The sequence below is a fragment of the Hippoglossus hippoglossus genome, chromosome 5, assembly GCF_009819705.1.
Source record: "Hippoglossus hippoglossus isolate fHipHip1 chromosome 5, fHipHip1.pri, whole genome shotgun sequence".
Lineage (NCBI taxonomy): Eukaryota > Metazoa > Chordata > Actinopteri > Pleuronectiformes > Pleuronectidae > Hippoglossus > Hippoglossus hippoglossus.
In genome coordinates, this window is record NC_047155.1 from 27014003 (window position 1) to 27033624 (window position 19622).

At 41.5% G+C, this 19622-nt stretch overlaps 1 protein-coding gene across 3 annotated transcripts; it reads right to left on the bottom strand.

Annotated features, from left to right (window-relative positions):
• Window positions 1–283: 283 nt before the first annotated feature.
• cldn19 (claudin 19) lies at window positions 284–18223 on the bottom strand. 3 transcript variants are annotated; one of them, XM_034585375.1, is made up of 6 exons: window positions 18196–18223; window positions 12469–13118; window positions 6956–7120; window positions 6521–6605; window positions 4908–5051; window positions 284–1242 (listed from the first exon to the last, which is right to left on the bottom strand). In XM_034585375.1, exons 2-6 carry the CDS (start codon window positions 12689–12691, stop codon window positions 1194–1196), a joined length of 666 nt encoding a protein of 221 aa, XP_034441266.1. In that variant the 5' UTR covers window positions 12692–13118; window positions 18196–18223; the 3' UTR covers window positions 284–1193. The 3 variants fall into 3 exon arrangements, with proteins under 3 accessions (XP_034441266.1, XP_034441267.1, XP_034441265.1); XM_034585376.1 differs by lacking the exon at window positions 18196–18223 and having other exon boundaries at window positions 284–1723; window positions 12469–13215; XM_034585374.1 differs by lacking the exon at window positions 18196–18223 and having other exon boundaries at window positions 12469–13214.
• Between the last annotated feature and the right edge of the window lie 1399 nt (window positions 18224–19622).

Below are 19622 nucleotides of genomic sequence, written 5' to 3' on the forward strand. Positions count from 1 at the left end.
ACCTGAATTACAAGGTCATTAGTTAAGAATCGTCAAAACAAAAGAAAAAAAAAACAAGAAGAAAATTCAAGTGTTGATGTCGGTTGTAGCAGTGGTACAAGTTAACTTTGTGAGTTCACCTCTGAGAATGTGCCACAGGCCAGTGGAGCAGAAGTGGAATTCCACGTCTGCAATTATTGAACAACAGGGTGCAAAACAAGCATTTGAGCTGGGAAGGAGGAACGAGTGGGCTAAAAAGTAAGGCATGTGTGAAAAGTTAGGAAACAACTGACAAAGCACTGACTCAGCCAAATCCCTTTTTTTTTTAATCGCTGTTTGCTTTATTCTAAAAGAAACAGACAGGGGAATACTGTAAATGAGATAATACACAACATGGAGGAGGTAAATATTAGAGACAGGAATGGCATGGTAAATAAATGCAGGCATCAGAAGGGTATTTGAACACTCAGCAAACTGGCGTTCCTTAGTACAGGAGACAGCACACAGTACAGTATATCCTCTTGAGCCAAAAATACAACGACTCCGCCATTCACACAAAATCATATTGGCACTTAACAAAACAAAATGAATGTGCTTGATATATATCCTCATTCCAGGCTAGTTGGAAACAGGCACAAAGCTTCTTACAAACAGTGAACAAGGCCTTATCTATAGCAATGTATGTCATTGTTGTTTCATCAGTGGTATTTTATGGTAGCTTCACATTCATTTTCAGAAATCCAACAACAGAAAAAAAAGTGTACAGATCTGTTGGCAGAGGAGCTATGGATACACATCCCTCAGATGGGATGGGAGACTATGAAGAATCCAAACATACAAGTGCACAAACATGTGTTATAAGGCACTGTAGTAAAACATTATATATGTTGTAAAAAAAAAAAAAGGAAGAATAGAATAGGTGGTATATACACCTGGGCATTTTAACATATTATAGAAAACATACCCTGAATGCTCTCTCTCCCAAAGTCAGCAAAACAGACAAAACAAGGATATCATCTTTTTTATTCCCTCTGAAACAACTATTTCATTTAAACCTCTCAAAACATTTTATTTTACTTCAACAAAGACTAAAGTTAATGTTGCCACAATATACTTGAATATACTTGGGTGTTGTCTGTTTTGAATACCTCAGTGAGAGGGTTTTGTCTGTTGACAGTATCTAAACCATGGAAAGGCCAGAAGACTCTCCCAAACTACAAGTACTGCTCCCTTTTCTCTGGTGGGGTACTTTTAACATTTGGTCTGCAATTCAAAAGGGAAAAAAAGACACATTTCAGTCAAAGTACAGTCAAATAAACCCAAACACATTTACAAAAACACCCAGAGGTCATAGGATATCAGCGAAATCATCAATCAGCGATCATCAATCAAACCCTCATTGTTAACTTTCAGCTGATAATGGGGCAGAGGGGGGGCGTGGGAGGTGTTTATAAGCTGAGATGAAGGAGGAGGCCAACGCATCTCTTAAAGAAAAGATCTGATCAGATAAGAGTCCATATTTACAGAAAAGGCTCAGAAGGTAAGAGAAAAGGGGAGAAGGTAGTTCATCTGAGTTCCCATTCAAACTGATATAGAACAGAGGAAAGGGAAATATTCTTCTACAAGAGGTCCAAATTGGGTCTAAGAGGTAACGGGATAAAAAAGGGAAGACAGTCGGACAGTCCTGGATAAAAAGGCGGGGGCTGATCAGTCAGGGAAACTAGTTTCACTCAACAAGTCTGCCCTGAATTAGAGGAGAGAAGAAGACAGTAGGAGAAGAACAGGATTAGAGGACAGGAGGGGAAATAAGAGACACATCAAGATCTCTCAGATTCTCACAAAAGCTATGAAGTGTTAGAAAGATGAAAGTGAGATGCTTGATGACAATAAAGATGTTGGCAAAAGGAGTGAAAGTCAATGAGGAGGAGCATGGGAGGTGATGCTACATATCAGCTAGCTTGCAATCTATGCGTTAAAGAGATGCGCTACATGTAGGCTACCAAATGGTTCATTGTTCATTGATGGACTGATGAAGGTAAAACACATCAACTCATATTTCTCTGGGTGAACTTAAGTTAGCTGCTAGCTCATCAATTCGTTTTAGCAAGATTAACATTTTTGGGAAATATAGTTTCTCACACTCACCTTCTTACTGAGAGTTGACTTAAGCTTATCTTAGCATAAATGGTGTAGCAGTGTGAAATGAGTTTGGTAACAAAGTAACAAAATCTGACTACTAACAACACTTGAGGATAAAAATGTAGTTAGTTATTTATAATTTTAAATCTTGCTTGTATTTTACCTTTAGCCTATTATGAGAATAAAGTCACAATTTTACAAGAATAGTGATGTAATTTTACAAGAAAAAAGTCATAATTTGAAGGGAATCAAGTCGTTACTTAGTCTCACAAAATTATGATTTCATTCTTGTAATACTACGATTTTATTCTTGTAATATTACGACTTAATTCTCAACATCTCAGAATTTATTTTGTCTTCAACATGGCCCTAGTACTCTGTAGTAATATCAAACTACTCGTGTAACTGTCATCAATAATTTGAATAAGTGCAATTCCCAAAATGTCAAACTATTCTTTTAGATGTAACTTATAGTTTTTTGGTCTTTGGACACATCGTTATAGGTAGTTCAATCAGACTTGTTGTTGAGCAATCCCCATTCAAAACACAGCTGCTACTGACAGAACAGTGACCCCTGGCATCCCCCTTTATTTTAAGGGCAAAAGGAATTTCCTATAGACCTAACCCCCCCTCTGCCAATCTGACCATAATAGAGCACTCGACAAACAAGTGTCTACCAAGAAGAGAGGCCATATGACTGGGAAACGGGGGGACTGGGACCTGTTCTAAGAAAAGTAATTGGCTTTATTATCTGGAACAGTGATGGAGCAGCTCTTTTAGAAACACAAATGGGGGCAATGTGATGTGGGAACATCAATGGGGAACTCAAGGGCCATTTTAGACTGTTGTTAAGTTTTACAGGCTTTTATGTGAGGCAGATTTCAAAATTGCTGCAGTTATCTATTGTAATTTATTCCCATGGAGCAGTCAGTGGTTTGTAAAGCGCATGTATGAAGTTAAATATGACATGATATTTATTTACTGTGTTTTCAGTGTCACATTAGCTTATGGTCTACTGTAAAGTAATGTGTTACACTATACTAGGGCTTTAGCTTATGCTCCCTGGTAAAATGAGAAGTCTATGAAACAGCTTAGATGATCAGTTTGGTTATACATGAGATTATTAAATAAAGGAGTGTGTGGATCTGGAATAATACTGTTAGTTCATGGAGCAGGAGGATATGTGTCAATTATTTAGTGTTGTAAAATGCTGAAATAATATTAAACAACATTCATACTTTATACGATCTAAGCAGACGCCTTTTTACTAACAATCACCACTGCTGCAGTTCAGATTGTGTCTCGTGTAGCTCACACCAAGTGCCTGCTGTGTAAAACAGGACAAAAAACTACCTTTCAATTAATTAAGTTGCTCAGCTGCTATACGAAATGGCTGCCTGAGGCCTTAACTACATAACGTAGGACAATGCACACATTATTTATTGACGCTTATTTTTGGCGCAACAGAGGAGCTGCACAGTAACTTTCTGCTCAGTGATTTGATGCTCTTAACACAACCTACCTGCAACAGTGGAGTGTTAACAAGCAAAGCTGTATGGAGGCAATACACAGATACAGCTCCAACCAGGAAGCATCGGACATGCTGATTCAGAGTGTTTTACAGTACTTCTATTTCTCAATTTCCATTCCCTCTAGGTATATCTGCTGTGATACACCTTTTAGTTTACTTTTGGATTCACTTTAGAGGTCCCATATAGTAGAAAGTGAGATTTCCATATATTTTCTTATAATTGAGCAGCTCTAGATGCCGTATAAATACTGTGAAAGTATCATAACATTAAATCCGCAGAGAAATGTACAAAGCCTGTATTCAGAAACTGCCTTAAAATGAGCCGTTAGGACTTCTTTAATTTTGTGATGTCACAGTTAGCCACCCTCCAACTTTTTTTTTAGTTAGCAACACAAGTAGTCAATCTGTCACTGAGCTAGCAGATACAAATCCGGAGGAGGAAATGCTGCACAATCATTGGATGTGAAGAATCCAATATATCATTGCACAGTCTTCCAAAGGACCATATTATTAGAGACCAGTAGCTAATGTTTTATTTTTCCGGAATTTTTTGTCAGAATTTGACCTGTTGATTTCTTCGGCTCATTTCAGCACTGACTGACTATCGCTATTTGCATTTAGTCAGACTGGCCAAGCTGCAGCAGGAGGCTACAGTCTGTTCCCTGTGGTTTGCCTTTGGCCCTTTTTGTCAGCCAATTCGAAGAGAGGCTCAGAAGCGACACCAAATGCCCTGCTCTCGCTAAACCACTTGAGAAATATGAGAGAGATAATTAAAAAATATTTTGATGTGGTTTAAATAAATATACTCATATCTTCTTATGGATATACATGTAAAATATGGGACCTTTAAACGTAGCTTTGCTGTATCAAGATAACACATTTTGAGGCAGTACATTTGTTTCTATTTTGTGGGGGTTCAGATTTAATCAGCTTGAGTAATGACATGAAAGCAAACAAAGTTTCCGTTCATAAAACAAGTTGATCATTATTCACAATAGGTGAACAGGATAAGTTTTCTTAGTCAGAACAATACATCGAGGCAATGTGCTTGTGTGTAATACTGTATGTTGTAAGTAGAAGTGCCTGTTTCTGGTAATGAATCCCAGTGTGGGAATAGTAAATGATCGCAGCCATGAATGCATGATAGTCTTTTGGTTTTGTTTTGGCTGCATAATCTGATTAAAAGGGGGCTGGTGCCAAGTGTGTCCGCTGCTCTCTGTTTGGGTGGCTACTGGAAGGGGGTGGGGTTTACACGTACTCCCTGGTTGTGGAAGGCTGTGATTGGCGGTAATATTGCTGTCCTCGCATGTCTTTGGAGCAGGAGCAGCACAGCAAGGAGCCGCCCAGTGCCGTCAGACTGGCCGCCGCCCAGCCCACGAACAGGGCTGAGCCGAACTCATACCTGTGCAGGAAACAAAAAGGAAATCGACATGTTCACGCAATGCTGTTGGTACCTTCCTTGCTAATTTATAATAAGCTCGAACTCAAAAGCAACAACAGTAATAAACTAATAAAATGCCACGACTGCCTTTATTTTTATTTGTATGTTTTTTATCTCTTGTTTAGCTGGTCCAGCACAGAAGGCAGGAAAATGTATCTCCAAAAACAGATAACCTTATTTGGTTAGGTACTGGTACTCATGATTTCTGAAACAAGTGGTGGTACAAACATTAGCTTTGCTACTAAGCAGTTTGAAGTTAAAATGATCCATGTTAACTACTAGCTTGCCAGGCTTCTGACCTATATGTTAACTTAGTTCATTTTGTGGTTCCTTGGCTGTTGTGTTCAGCCCAACAAAAAGTCAAATGACCTTTTTCCAGTGGCTTTGGAATGTTTGAGATGCAGTCTGTGGTACTGACCATCAATGACTGTTGAACTGTAGAAAAAGCTTAATTCATTTAGACCCTGAGCTATGACTGGCTGTCTCTATAAATATCCAAGTGAGTGATGGTAATTTCTGTTTATGTACATGTACAATAAATGGTGCACATCCAGCATCTGAGAACAGGCTGCAGTTGTCAAATATTTTTGATGCAAAGACTTGAAGAGTGAAAGTGGAAGTAGTAGAGAGTGAAAGGAACTTGAAGAAAACTTCTGCAGTAAATTCTTAACGGTTTCCGGGGTGTAATGTAAACACTGACATCATCATTGATTTGATGACTGGTGTCCCTGCCTTGCTGTCAGCGTCCAATTTCCACCTCCACGCGTCTTCTTTAACGATGATATCACACAGTCACAAGACACTTTGTTGTCCTCTCACATGCAACTCTAATGATGCAGAACTTTGTATTTGTATTTAAACTGCCTGATACAGGGTATATTTTTTAATGGACTGCATTTATAGATGTGCACTTTTCTAGTCATATCTACCTTTTAAAGCACTTTACACTATTCTTCAGAACTCTTCAGCATGAAGACTGAAGAAGGTGGCGATCCACTCACTCTATCTTTTGAGCCACAGTGGCCACTATTTTAGCAGTTGCAACATTGTGTTTGTGATGTGTTCATAGAGTCTCTGTGGAACGTTTTGATGGCATAACGGATGAAAGAGTATGTTTCGCTTATGAGCACCCTACAAAAGTATCTTTTCAGTTTGTTTAATGACAAAACCTCCAGTGACGTATTTGATGTCTGTTTAATGTTGTCTCAACTAATGCTAATATTGATGACAGATGCACAGAATACTGATGTCCAATTGGGTTTTCATTTAAAAATATATATCTTAATAACATTATTGCTGACATCATTTGAGAAAAAAAACAATACTTTGGTCTCAGGAAAAGTAAAGATTATAAATATAACCTCTTATCTGTTGCAATTAAGAGATACAGCTGATGAAGAACAGAGTTTGGCATGAGGTGAGCCACATACCTGGCGTTGGGCGGTGTATTTGGGTTGAAGAACAGATAGGACACCTGAGTGGCATACCAGGACACAGACACCAGAGTACACAGACCTGTGGAGGGAGCAAGGATTAATACAACTGAATATGTGCGTCAATTAAGCCAGCAAACGTGCAGTGCTGCACATAACAGCGGCACAAAAATGAAGTGGGGAATCCTTGTTCAGTTGATTGTCTCCCCTGGGCTTATGGTTTATCTCTGAGATCAGCGGCGAATGCCTCTAAAACGACCACTTCCTGTTTACAGCAGGGACTCTAATTACCCAGAAGACTCCCGGTGATAGATTCAGGCCAGAAAAAGACCAAACCACTCTGGCTAAATGCAGTAATTGCAGGACGTTTTGCAGCATATTTTAGGTTGGAAACAAAAAAAAAACTAGAACTTAACACAGCAGGAATCCCACCTGCGAGCAGGAAGAGAGCGCCTCCGGTCACTGCGATGCGAGTCTTGGTGGCTGGGTTGTTATCTCCCACCTTGGTGCACTTCATGCCCACCACGCTGACGATGATGCCGATAAAGCCCAGCAGCACTGACACCACCATGAGGGCCCGACATGTCTGGATGTGGACTAGATAAAGAAGAGGAAAAGGTGGAGGCAGGGACCACAGAGGGGGAGCACAAAGAGGTGAATGAGAGTGATACAATAATTGGAATAAAACATTGTTGGACATAATAGTGATAATTATAGTGGGAAGAAGCTACACACGCTATGCAGGATTGATAGAAAACCACATGCATTTTTGACAGAAAGCTCATTAGTTAAAGTCCACCACTGTCCTATTTTCCAGAGGTGACGGTCTTGGCCGAGGCCTGGGACCTTAACTGATCCTCCAAATCTTCTCCACATCATTCCACTGTGGTTTTGCCTTCTCAAAAATCGAATGCACTGCCCACATAGGCCTCAGAACACATGACATAGTGGGAAGAACATATTTACACATACTTACACGCACTCATCACATCACAATATGTGCACACGCACCATTACTGGTGGGATAGACACGGGTGAAACACACAGCGCTCTCTCTCACACAGCAGCTGTAGGAGGGCCTGCTTTACATGTTTCACACAGTGGGATTAGTGTGGCTGTTTAGTTACAAAGCAAGATTGTTTTCATGGGGCTGTCGCCACAGCGATCAGACGCCGCTGCCTCAAACGCAGCCACACACAAACGTGTCGGAGCGAAAGCAACGCTAAGCACTTAATGATACTGTCAAAAATACTGATAGAGTGTGTCTTATTTACAACAAGCCAGGGGGATTGAAGAAATCCCAGCAGCGGGGAGAAAACATGCAAATTCCAACATCCTGATTCAGATATCTGACAGAGCTGACAAATACGGTGATTAAAGTAAATGTAACAGAGGTTTTCATCCTAGTTTAACAGCCAGGGACACAGATATTAGCGTCAAATAACCGTGACTTAAGTGTAACACTGTTTACACATCAGAGGAGAGGAGCTAGAATAGAATAGAAGTAAAAGTAAAAGTAGAAAAAAGTCCACTTACAGATTTTTTCTACTTTTAATCAAGTCAAGAATGTACTTTTACACTCAATAGGTCTAGAATAGAACAGAACAGTTGAGCTTGAATAGATTGGTTGACAAAAGTCTTAACTCAATGTCCACTTACTAGTTTTTTTCCAGTTTTCAACCATATCTTGTGGTTTTCAAGGATCAAATTCAACTTTTACGCTTAAATTTGTCAAATAGTTTATCTAGAATGGAATAACTGAGAAAAAATCTTCCAAATTGTTTCCTCCATGTTCACTTATATTTGCTCTGTTTCTGGAGCTTTCAACTGCATCTCACATTGTAGGCGCTGAGTTTGATCAAACTAGACTAAAGTTCCATGCTAGACTAAAATAAAGCAAAATGATTTGACCCATGTGGACCTGTCAAACGTATCTCGTAGTTCTAGAAAAATTTAATATCGCCGGTGGAATCGAATTGTTTTTTCCTGCAGATTTCAGGCAAACCTCATAGTCCTCAAAGCCCTGGGAAAAACGTGACTTTTTATGGTTTGTTCATTTAGGTGTTTTTTGTTTTCAAAAACTGAAAAGAAACGAAAATTCACTTCCTGTTGTGCAGCAGTTTGAGCAGGAACCTGAAGTCATCATTTGTCATTGTGACAGAAATACACACAAGGCCCAGCAGTGATGTAGCAGTTCAGAGGCTGACCTGCAGGACTTATGATGGGGCAAGAGGACGGAACAATCTTTGAAGTGTGATTTATTGCTCCAGAGCTCCTTTTGATGGAGAATCTGAATGGTCTTACACAGAGAGGGGTTTGATTTCTTCTTTTTTCTTTCATCCATTCTGGGCATTCTTCCTTTCTTCTGAGGGCGTGCGGGGGTTTAGGCCCTTGTTAAATGACACTACTCTGAGCAGTTTCAGTCCCTGACCAACTACAAGGGGTGAAGCAGAGATTAAAAGGAAGGATGGAGGAGGGAGATGGACTGGCTCACCCACTGGGCTCTCTCTCTTCCCAGTGCCAAGGTTGGCAGTGCCAGCCACAAGCTTTCAATGAGTGTGTGCATGCTTGCTAGTGTGTGTGTGTGTGTGTGTGTGTGTGTGTGTGTGTGTGTGTGTGTGTGTGTGTCTGTGTGTGTGTGTGTGTGTGTGTGTGGGAGTTGTACGGTCCTATTGTGAGGTCACTGGTGACTCTTTTGCACATAATAAATGTTTGCCCACTCGCTACTTCAACCATAAAACTACATTTCCAACATCTCCAACATTGTTATTTAACATCTCCAATTGAGTTTCACCACAAACTCAAAGCACAGAAACACAAATATAATGTTCTCTGTTGTACCACACTTTATTTAGCTGAAATTAAATCTGCCCCAACCAATTTCCCTTTAGTGAGTTTGCTTTAGAGTGAACTGAGAGAAAGAATGTCTCCACTGGGACTGGAGGAGATGTTGTTGTTGCTCAATGTGTTGACAGATACACATCACAGCCCATCATTTTCTCTTTAGATAGAAAGACAGTGACTCCACTTTGTATTTGCCATTGTGGTTCAGGTCTATTCATCATGACTGAACCTGAGCCCCATCATATTAAGTATCCAGTCTTAAAGGACAAGTATGTTGATTTTCTATATTTCAATATCCACAAAGCTCATGAAATCAATAATCAATTTATCTTAACAAGTGTCAATATAAATACATTTTCCTCTGTGTGTAGAGATTAGTTGTTGTCCACAAACTATTAAAAACACATTATTGAACATGACCATTTTTACTAAATTGCTCACACACATTACTTGTTACCTCAAATGTGTATTTATCCATTCTTAAAAGTAGTTTCAATTAAATGCACTATTTACTCATGTTTTAGTAATCAACTTTTACGACAGTGCCCATCTGGTTTACAAAGAACGTGTGATATTTTAAGTTTTACACTTTTAGAGACTGAGCGGTTAGGACTGTAGCCTCACAGCAAGAAGGTTCTCGGTTCCAATGCCAGTTTCGCCGGGCTCTTTCTGTGTGAAGCTTGCATGCTCTCCTTATGTCGGTGTGGGTTTTCTCTGGGTGCTCCAGCTTCCTCCCACAGTCCAAAGACATGCAGACTGGGGTTGGGTTGATTGGAGACGCTACATTGATTGTAGGTGTGAATGTGAGTGAGGATTGTTGTTTGTATTTTGGCCCTGCGAAGCGGTGACGACCTGTCCAGGGTGTACGCTCCGTCTTGCCCAATGTCAGTTGGGTTTGGCTACAGCTCCCCCCGTGACCTTCAAGAGGATTAGCGTTATAGATAATGGATGGATGGATCTTCAGAAACCGAAGCCAAAGACCGGATATAGGGAAGTATTGTGAGTCGAACGAATAAATTGTTGATTTTGGACATTTTATGGGAATAGAATTGTTGATGTGATAGTTCCTCGTCCATTGCTTGAACGGATTTGGCCTTTTAGACAGCTGATTCACGGTATCTGCACTGTTGGATTAACTTCAAGGAGCATAAACAACAGTTTCCTGTTGGTATGACTTGACTTGATGATAACCTATGCTTTCAACATTAAAGGGAATGTAAAGTGATTATATAATGTGGCACGGCGGACTGTCAGAGGCAGGTGAGGCAGGTCAATGTGTCTTTGTTATTAGGTGATTGTGGTTTTGAAGAACAGTCCTTCAGCACTACCATCCACAATAACAGCCAACCTCCCCAACTTTATATATTCTGATCATTATCCCCCTTTTTTCAACCGAACATTGAGCAGCACTTTCCACTACAGTTGCCCTGGCTGCATCAGTCGAGTGCAGCACAGTCTGGTGAACAATTACAGCCACTATCACATGCTGCTCCTGCTGCGAATGTAGCCAGAGAGGAGAGTTCCTTCAGAACTCAAATCAAGAGTTACCGCCCGGATCAAAAATAACACAACAGGGGGTTTCAATCAGGATTCAGAGGTGCAGCGCTTTTTTCGGACCTTGCGGACACATGACTGAATGCTGATCTGCTCCGTTTCATAATCTGTCTGTCTTCAGGAGACGCCTGAATAAACCGGTGATTGATCAAGAATGCCTGGTCACAACTTTTCAGTTGGATGGTTATTCCGAGCAACATGTAGTTTAACTCTTTGGAAAGGTTTTCTTCAGTGTTTGTCTTCAGTGTATCTTTTAATCACTGGGCGTGTTAATGGACAAATGGAACAATGTGCGCGTGTGGGGAAGACAGAGCACATTCTGGGAATATCTCTGGTGTTTGGCTCAACACTGCCCTTTTCTTCTCCTAACAGCCCCTATTCATCCAGCCAGGACAATACGCTGTTCTTATTGCTGCTGCCGTGAACCAAAGGGAGATGGGAGATCAGCTCCTCACACAGAACGCCAGAGAAAATGTTTTGATATAATGACTCACTAAGAGTCTCATTTGTTTTCCCAGGGAACGTGTGCCGCAGCAAGAATCAGTCCCAAACCACAGAGGAAAAACAGGCAAACTCGTTCAGCGCGTTCAGTTGCTCAGTGAAAACGGCTTCTGACCGAGCCCACCCCCCGTGTAGCTTCTCATTAGAATCTCTAATGAAATAATAAAAGGATGATTGAAGCAGGCAGGAGATGGATGGATTCATTTAATCTGGGTACCATTAATTATGAGTCACTGGCTCCCACTTACAGATTGGAGATGACAAGAGGCTCATATTCGGAGCTAATTTATGTCCGAACACCACATTCCTGACCCCCTCCCACTCCTCACACATTACTTTTCATGATGTTCTGAAGTTTTAAGACGGAGCTGAGCTCTATTAAAGATGTGAACAGCAGCACTTTAAGTGAGATTTACAGCCTGTGAATATAATGCGTCCCAGATAGGGGGGGCCTGGGGAGTTGTTTTCCTTCTGTTTTTGCTGCTGATTAATACGTGTGGTCAAATGAATGGGCTGGATACAATAACTGTTGTGATTTGTAATACACCGCCACATATACTTATGGGGGAAACTTGGGAAGACAGAGTGACGGCAAAGGAGAATATTTGGCTGATGAAAACTCACACAGAACTGCCTCACCAAAAATAGACTGTTAAAGAAAATGAAATGAGGGCAGCCAAAAAAAAGATAAAGCATTTTGAGAATCTGAGAATACAGAGTGGAAAAAAGAGTGATTAGAGGAACCTTTCATTAGGAGAGGATTATTGGCTTGAATTTTAATTGTGCTATTCATCATCTGACGAATTATCATGTGAATATAACTGTTACAATTACTGAACGGTTTCCCCGTTAGGTATTCAACCCTGTACATTTTCTTAGTTTCAAATGTGATAATAATGAACCATTTATAAAATTCTGATAATGAGCATGTAATCCTTTAAAAACACTTAAATTAATTAAATTCAGGCAGAGGGGGGATCAGTGTGAGAGGAGAGAGTACAAGGCACAACAAGTTGGAGAGACCCAGAATCAAACATTGTACTCACTGTCCAGCGAGAGCATGGAGTCAAAGATCTTGCACTGCACCTGTCCTGTACTCTGCGAGGCGCAGCTCATCCACAGCCCCTCGTACAGACCCACGGCCGTGATGATGGCATCGCCGGCGTATGACGACTGCTTCCACTGGGGTAAGGCGGTGGTGGAGATGATGCCGATCCAGCCGCCCAGCGCCAGGAAATAACCCAACAACTGGAGACCTGAGTTGGCCATCGTTGTCTAGTTCTGTCTTTCTGACTCTATCTGACCTTTGTCTGTCTCTGCTTTACTTGCAGCAGCTTTTGCTTAGATGGACCCACTTGCAGTAATCCTGTTACTTGTTTCACTCTTCTCTTCACTGTCCTTTCCCACTGAGCATCTCCTTCTACCCCTCTGCTTCAGCTCTCATCTGTAGAAATCTCTCTCCTTGTTTCTAAGTCTGTCTTTCTTTCTATCCCCACGTCCTGGGATCGTTTAGCCCGTCTCTGCTTTATCGATGAGCCGATGTTTCCCCTCTGGGCTGTCCTGTCTGATTTCTTGTTCCCTCAGGAGCTCAGTCAAAGTGGAAGAAAGGCTGTCTGATGATCAATGGTTCAGTTCGTCAAGCATTGTCGCTGGTCTGCCTCACTGACTGCATGGCTTCTTCCAATTCTCTCTCTCTCTGCTACTCGCTTACTTTCCCCCCACTACAGTCTTTCCATCTGCTCCAGGCTCAAGTGGCTCAATGAGGGGTAGCAGGAAAAAAAGTGAAAACAAAAAAAAAAGTGAAAACAAAACGTCCTTAACAGGCTGACCATAGAGAGATGGGGAAAATGGTGGCCACTGATTGGACTCCTCTGAATTGTTGGACCGCCCACTAGGAGGGAAGAGGGATGGCCTGGTTGGGAAAATGAGCACTGTTTCAAACAGGGAAGGAAAGAAAAAGCAAAAGATGTAGCTCAGTAGAGAAAAAACATAATCACAATGATTGCTCTGGTCTAAATGATGACTTTCTTCATCATTCTATCAAACACAACAAACTTCAGCGCCATGTTTTGTCAGGTATTGGATGCATTGATCCTTTAAAAGTAGGCCTCTCCGCTGGAGGTGTGGACGAGATGGTGGTAAAGTGCAACAAACACACGTAAATCAGTGTCCAAACAATGCCGTCTGAAAGGGAAGTGTCACATCCAGACAGGCCCTCCAGAAGTTATGGGCCGCCCAGGCAAGCCTCCCCCATTGCCATGGCAACCCCAGGCAAATGAAGAGGGAGAAAGAGAGAGCCAGCGAGAGTTCACCCGACTGTACATCCTCACCAGCTGTAAACGCAGACACACTCCATGTCTTTTGAGTCTGTGGAGAGGGCAGAAACCTGTTTTCCCACAGTTGCGCACTCTATCGGCGCTCCTTTCGACTCAGCTCATTAAATTACCTTCAATTCACAGCAGACGAACTCAATAATTCTATTCTGCCAATTACACCGTCGACGCGCACACTGTCAGAGACGCTGCCATTTTCTCACATCTGTAAGAGACATGTCTCACCCCCACCTTACACACACACACTCGCACACACACACACACAGCCTGTCCACATTGCAAGCATGTTCTTGCCCTTAGTCTCACGGCTGTCCTTGGCAGACTCAGTGCGTTATTGGTGGTTTTCTGAACTGTTCTGCTTTCACTACCATCTGTTTCTTTCCACTTCTGGGGTTTTTCCTCATTTGTTTTCTTGTATTTGCCTCTTTGTTTCCTTTTTTTTCTCTTGTACCGATTCAACCTTGAACCTGAACAACTTCAACTTGATCTCCAACAATATCAGGAAAACACCATGTGAACATGCATGTGACCTCACTTATCCAGCACCAAGCTACACACACACACACACATATAGACCTGGTACATAGAGGTCTAATCATGGTTCAAACTATTTTTATTCTCAGCTACACTCCTCTCATAGGTTTGAATATTAAGGGTGTGTTCGGTGAGCATAGCTGTAATGCATTGAGGTTTGCAATGTCTAATGAGGGGCTTCACGTATGGGGTGAGTTGTGGTCTGATCGTGGAGGTCAGCTGAGCGCGGGAGGCGAGAGGAGATGAAAGAGAGAGAAAACAAGTGCTCAGGTCCAGACTGGTGGACGGAGGGGTGGGGTGGGGGCTTCAACAGGGCTTATGGAGTTTCTTTCTGATTTTGAATCATAACAACAATCTGCCATTGGTTGGTTTAAAGCAGCACAAGTTCAAGTGAAAAAACTCAATGAGCAATGTTATGAGTGTCAAACATTCACTGCCCATGGGCCTTAGAGCAACACATCTTTATATATAAAAGACTAAATGGTTTAGTTATTGCCTTCAAAATTGCCCACATGTGTTATTTGATAATGCTAAAAAATCATTCAGTCATTTATATTTTCAGATCTGCATGCCAGCTATACAGTATCTTTAAGTTTAGATGATTAAAAATATTCATAAGGTTAAGAACTTTGGTAAAGTTAAATAGAAATAAAACTGTCAAAATTAACAAGAAAGTAACACAGACATTAAAGCTGGCCAAACACGTTGAGAAATGTAACTCACACTGTATGAGTCTACAAATAGTCTACAAGGTAAAGACATGATTAACAGTTAATGCTCACACAGAACAGTCTGTCAAGCTACGACCTGGCTGCTCAAACCGTGTAGCCCATCGGCCCCTCAAGACCAGCTTGACTATTGTCAATGGAAAAGTCAAAGTTTGTTTTCCTTTCACAATGCTTACAAGGGAGAAACATGTTGCCTCGACCATATGTGCTGTCTGTCGAAAAAAGTCAAAAAGAAGATGCCCCAACATTTCTCTCTGGTAGTCATGAAAGGAGTAGGAGGAAACATCAGACAGGCAGGTACGCAGTTACCACAGCTTGACCAGCCTAGCTTTGCCGCATCACCTGCTTTTGTTTTAATTGTGTTTTAACATGTTGTGCAGACATAGCTCATGACTATGCTTCAATTGTGCGAGAGCCTGAAGACAGCTAACCAAAGTTTCTGAAATGTCAGAAATCAATTTGATTGTCCGGCTGCCAGTCTGGAGCACCTGATTAATCCGCACTACCCTTTCACTGCACAGACAGACATTGCACCACGAAGCAGAATTTTGCTCTGACACAAAACTGATTCATGTGTCTCAGAAATTTGGCCGAAAACAGGCTTAAACCATACAGGGTATTGTCGACTTAAATGGGACAGGATGTGAGTCACAGTCCTTCACGTGTAAAGGTTACACACTTCATACTGCTGTTGATCAACATCAGACTACTTCTGCCTTTGCTTCTCAGAGACAACAGATTGTTTTTCAACTAAATACAGTTTCTTTATCCAATTTAACAGTCAACAAAAAATGTTCAGATGAGGAAGGTATGAACATTTCCTGGCAACCACAGGACTTCAAACTTCCTTCCAATGGAATCCCCGCCATTGATGGATTTGTCCACAAGGGTAAAGCAAACCCATACATGTTTCACGTCTAGTTTGATTTTGGTTAACTTTGTCATCCAAATTTACACTTACCAACAGTTAGTCATGTTGACAGTGCTGACCATGTGCTATATTAAGGAGAACTGGCCAATGTGTTCAATGGTGGCGCCTCATAAGTTGCTCACTTGATGCCTCCACTGAACACTGTCCGCCATGTATCTGAAGAGTAGAGTCTTTCTGACTTCCCTTGGCTCTTCTAGACAAAATTTTAACTCAAACTTAAACCTGATAGTTTCAAGATGGATTGTGGTGTGGCTGTTTGCTTTCATACTTTATATATGATGCATGTTGCTATTTCTATGTCTTGTTTCAGGAGATATTTGGTTGCCGTGCTCAAATTGTTAAAATTCAAGAGTAATTCTGGTGTGTGACTGTTACTCTGGGAAATCCAGACTGTCATTGTTAACAGTTTGCATAGGTAGCAATCTTGGAGCTCATCTGATATCATCTGATGACAAATAAACCTCTGGCAAAGCAAATATTTTGAGGCTTCCAGTGTAGACAGTAGATATCCAGGCCAAGACTCTAGCCTTTCGTCTGCCGTTCACTGTTTACAGTGCAACCAGCAACATGGAGTCGAGCGACAACGTCTACCATAGTACTTTTTGCAGGTGTTTTAGCTCCAGACTACATTTAAATGCATATGAATGCTAATAAATTAAAAAGCCAACAGCCAATGCATTTCAGTCAATATGTTCTTTCTCTTTTGCTCTTCCCACAAACTGTTTACCTGTGGGTAACCAAAGCATGCTCAAACGTGATTGGTCAACTGAGAAATGGAAACCAGAAGGCTTCTGGCCCCAAAATCTTGCCCCTCCCCTACAGATTCTGAATATTCATACATACATGCAGAATATGTTTATAGAGATTATAGGTACTATAGTAAGTATGTTTGTAGGATTTGGGTAAACCATTCTCTTTTAGTTGATACTAAAACTCAACCCTCAGTGAAACATGTCTCTGCATCATTATGTTTCTTTGACTTTACTTGTTCAGATAACTGACAAGTTACTTTACAATTTTTTGGGAACAACTTACTAAAAGTGAACTAAGATTGATGTTGGTGTACATATTGCAATTCAAATAGTCCATCATCTTGTCTGACTCTGACCCCCTGCACTGTCAGAGTGGGCTCCACCACCATTACCTATGTGGATCCACCCTTTCACTGCCCTTATCTCTTTGATGCAACGCTCCCCTGACAGGAAACCAGCCTCATACCCATGCACGCACAATTAAGGCATCAGGGGCCTATCAGATTAGCCAGTGTTGTCAGGGTTACTGTGAGACACATGTGGACATGTAAACAGTATTGGGGGGAATTATGTAACACAACAGGCAGGTTGTGGATTAGTCTTTTTGAAGAAACATGGGGATTATTCAGTGAAGCTGCCTCACTTTCATGTCACATGAAGCACATTTGTAAATAGTCATACATCTGGAAGATACTGTATAATTGATATGACTCGGGATGCAAGTTAGCACTATTCCCAGAGACCTGGTGCTCTCCAGCAAACTATAATTATGGTACGTTAAGCCTTTCCTGTTAATGTTTTCCACATGAGAAGGTGCTGTCTGAATGAATGCTAACTAAGCACAGGAATGAATAATGTATGGCTGCGGCCTGAAGAGAGCTCCTCTGGTCCAGCTCAAGTGGCCCTGAAGAGACTGTTGGCTCTGCTCATTATGGAGCTGAACAGGACGTCTTTTCCCCAGAGTAGACAGAAGTATCAAGTGCTGTGACATAGAAAAAAACAACAGTGTGGAGGAAAAAACAGTTTGAGAGTTAAATGTTTGGCGAGGTTATTGTTGACTGATGTCCTAATTGCTTTGATTATGTCATTTTGGACACTTCAGTCGTAAAACTACTGTGAGAAGTTTTCACAAATGGTCCTAAGTGGTGAATATTTAATTACACACAGACGCAGCGCATTCTACGAATTCTTCTTATCCGCTGTTTGCTAAACTCACTGTGGTTGGCCTCGCTTTCATGCCCGGCTTCAGTTCAGCTGTTGGGTCAGCGCCTTTTGGTGATGGTGGTCGTGAAGCGTGCAATTGCCTTGGGAGGGGTGGGAGGAGGCCCTTCCTTTCTCCTTCCTCTCCACCCAGCGACCCTGCAACCTGTTTATCCCCCACTACCTATCCATCTTTTCATTCCTCGTCTTCCTTACAGCCTCTCACCAGAGGATGCATGGTTCATCGGGTGCCATCAGTTACTCCCTCTCTCCATCGACTCTCCCCACCTCTCACCTCTCTCCCTCTCCCCATATTTTCCAGACCCCTGCCGCACTAAGCTGAGCTTAAGAGTCAGCTGAGCTGATCAAAGACCGTAGCCATGTAGTGGCTAACAAGAGGCGAGAGTTCCCAACGACACAGGACCTCCCAGTGGTTTCCATCGTCACAGACCTACTGTAACTAGAATGGACGTGGACGGACGGAAGCAGATTATACACACTGTCTGTGTGACTGCATGAGCAGCCGGCTGATAGATGTACACAGATGGTTATCTGTTTTCCTGAGAAAACATAATGTTTTCTTGTGGCGGCCGATCTCAGGACCATGGGATTATTTTGCCAATTTTAAGTCTACAGAGAGCGACACCCTCCAGTTACCCAGCATCCCCGAAGTGTAGGAAAGGCCCAGGTCTTTTTCCCACCACTCTCTTCTCTCCCACCCCCACCATCCCCTCCTTCTTTTCCATCTACCACTCTCCTTGTCACATCGACCCTTTCCATTTGCCCCTACATGCTCTGGCACTCTTCTTATTGCTCTAATTAGCCTTAGCAGGTTTTCCCTCCTCTTCCTCCGTCCTTTGTTCCCCATTTCTTCTTTTGTCCTCCACGACCTTTTTTCTCTCTTTTCCTCCATATGTGTTTTACAGTGCTAACTGTAGGCATGCTGCAGACCACTGGATACCCCCAGCAGGAATTAAACCACACTCAGAAAATTATGTATTTTTTCTATATGAGTGAAAAAGGCATCACCCTGTATATGAATATCATAATATTTGATCTGGAAAGATTGGTCCGCACTTTTCAGTGTGTCTATGAGATTTCTTCATCCTTGTTCAGTCTCTGATTTGTTGTTAGTGAACTAGGGTGTTATTGTTCTCTTTGCTGGGGAGCAGTATAATAACAATAATCATCACACTAATTGTGATAATAAACCACCAGATGGTTTAGGGTAGTGCTGTTTGCTGTCTTCTGTCATTCACAACTTCCTTACAATAAGTTAGATAAAGTAAGTTAGTAATTAGTTATTATTGGACTAGTTGACTAGTCACAGTAAGTAATTTATCCTGCTGAATATTGGCCAATTAATTTGAAAAAAAACAAAACAGTCTCATTCATTCTCTCTTGTTGAATTAGTCTTATGTCATAAATTTGCATGATCTGTAACTACAATCTGTCACAATGATACCTGTTTGAGTTTTTAAATTATATAAATAAATATATTTGTTTGACTTAAAGGAAAGACAGAACATCATCATTCTGTCGACATACTATACAGCAGGTTGAATTTGAACATAAACTCCAGGTCGACCTCCTGGCTTCTCAGCTGTCAACTGCATCTTCCATACGTAGAGTGAGTTTGTTCATACTGGGCAAGTTGACCTTGAGGTAAAGAGCAAAGAGAAAGACAAGTCACAACACTAAGGATACTAGTGCTTTTCCCAT

What these genes read in the sequence shown, in the direction of transcription:
- cldn19 (XM_034585375.1), bottom strand. Translation starts at nt 12,691, where the DNA reads ATGGCCAACTCAGGTCTCCAGTTGTTGGGTTATTTCCTGGCGCTGGGC. An exon ending in CGCTCTCTTCCTGCTCGCAG is followed by an intron (nt 6,606 to 6,955) that starts GTGGGATTCCTG and finishes CTCCCTCCACAG; the next exon opens with GTCTGTGTACTCTGGTGTCT. An exon ending in AATACACCGCCCAACGCCAG is followed by an intron (nt 5,052 to 6,520) that starts GTATGTGGCTCA and finishes TTTCCTGCACAG; the next exon opens with GTATGAGTTCGGCTCAGCCC.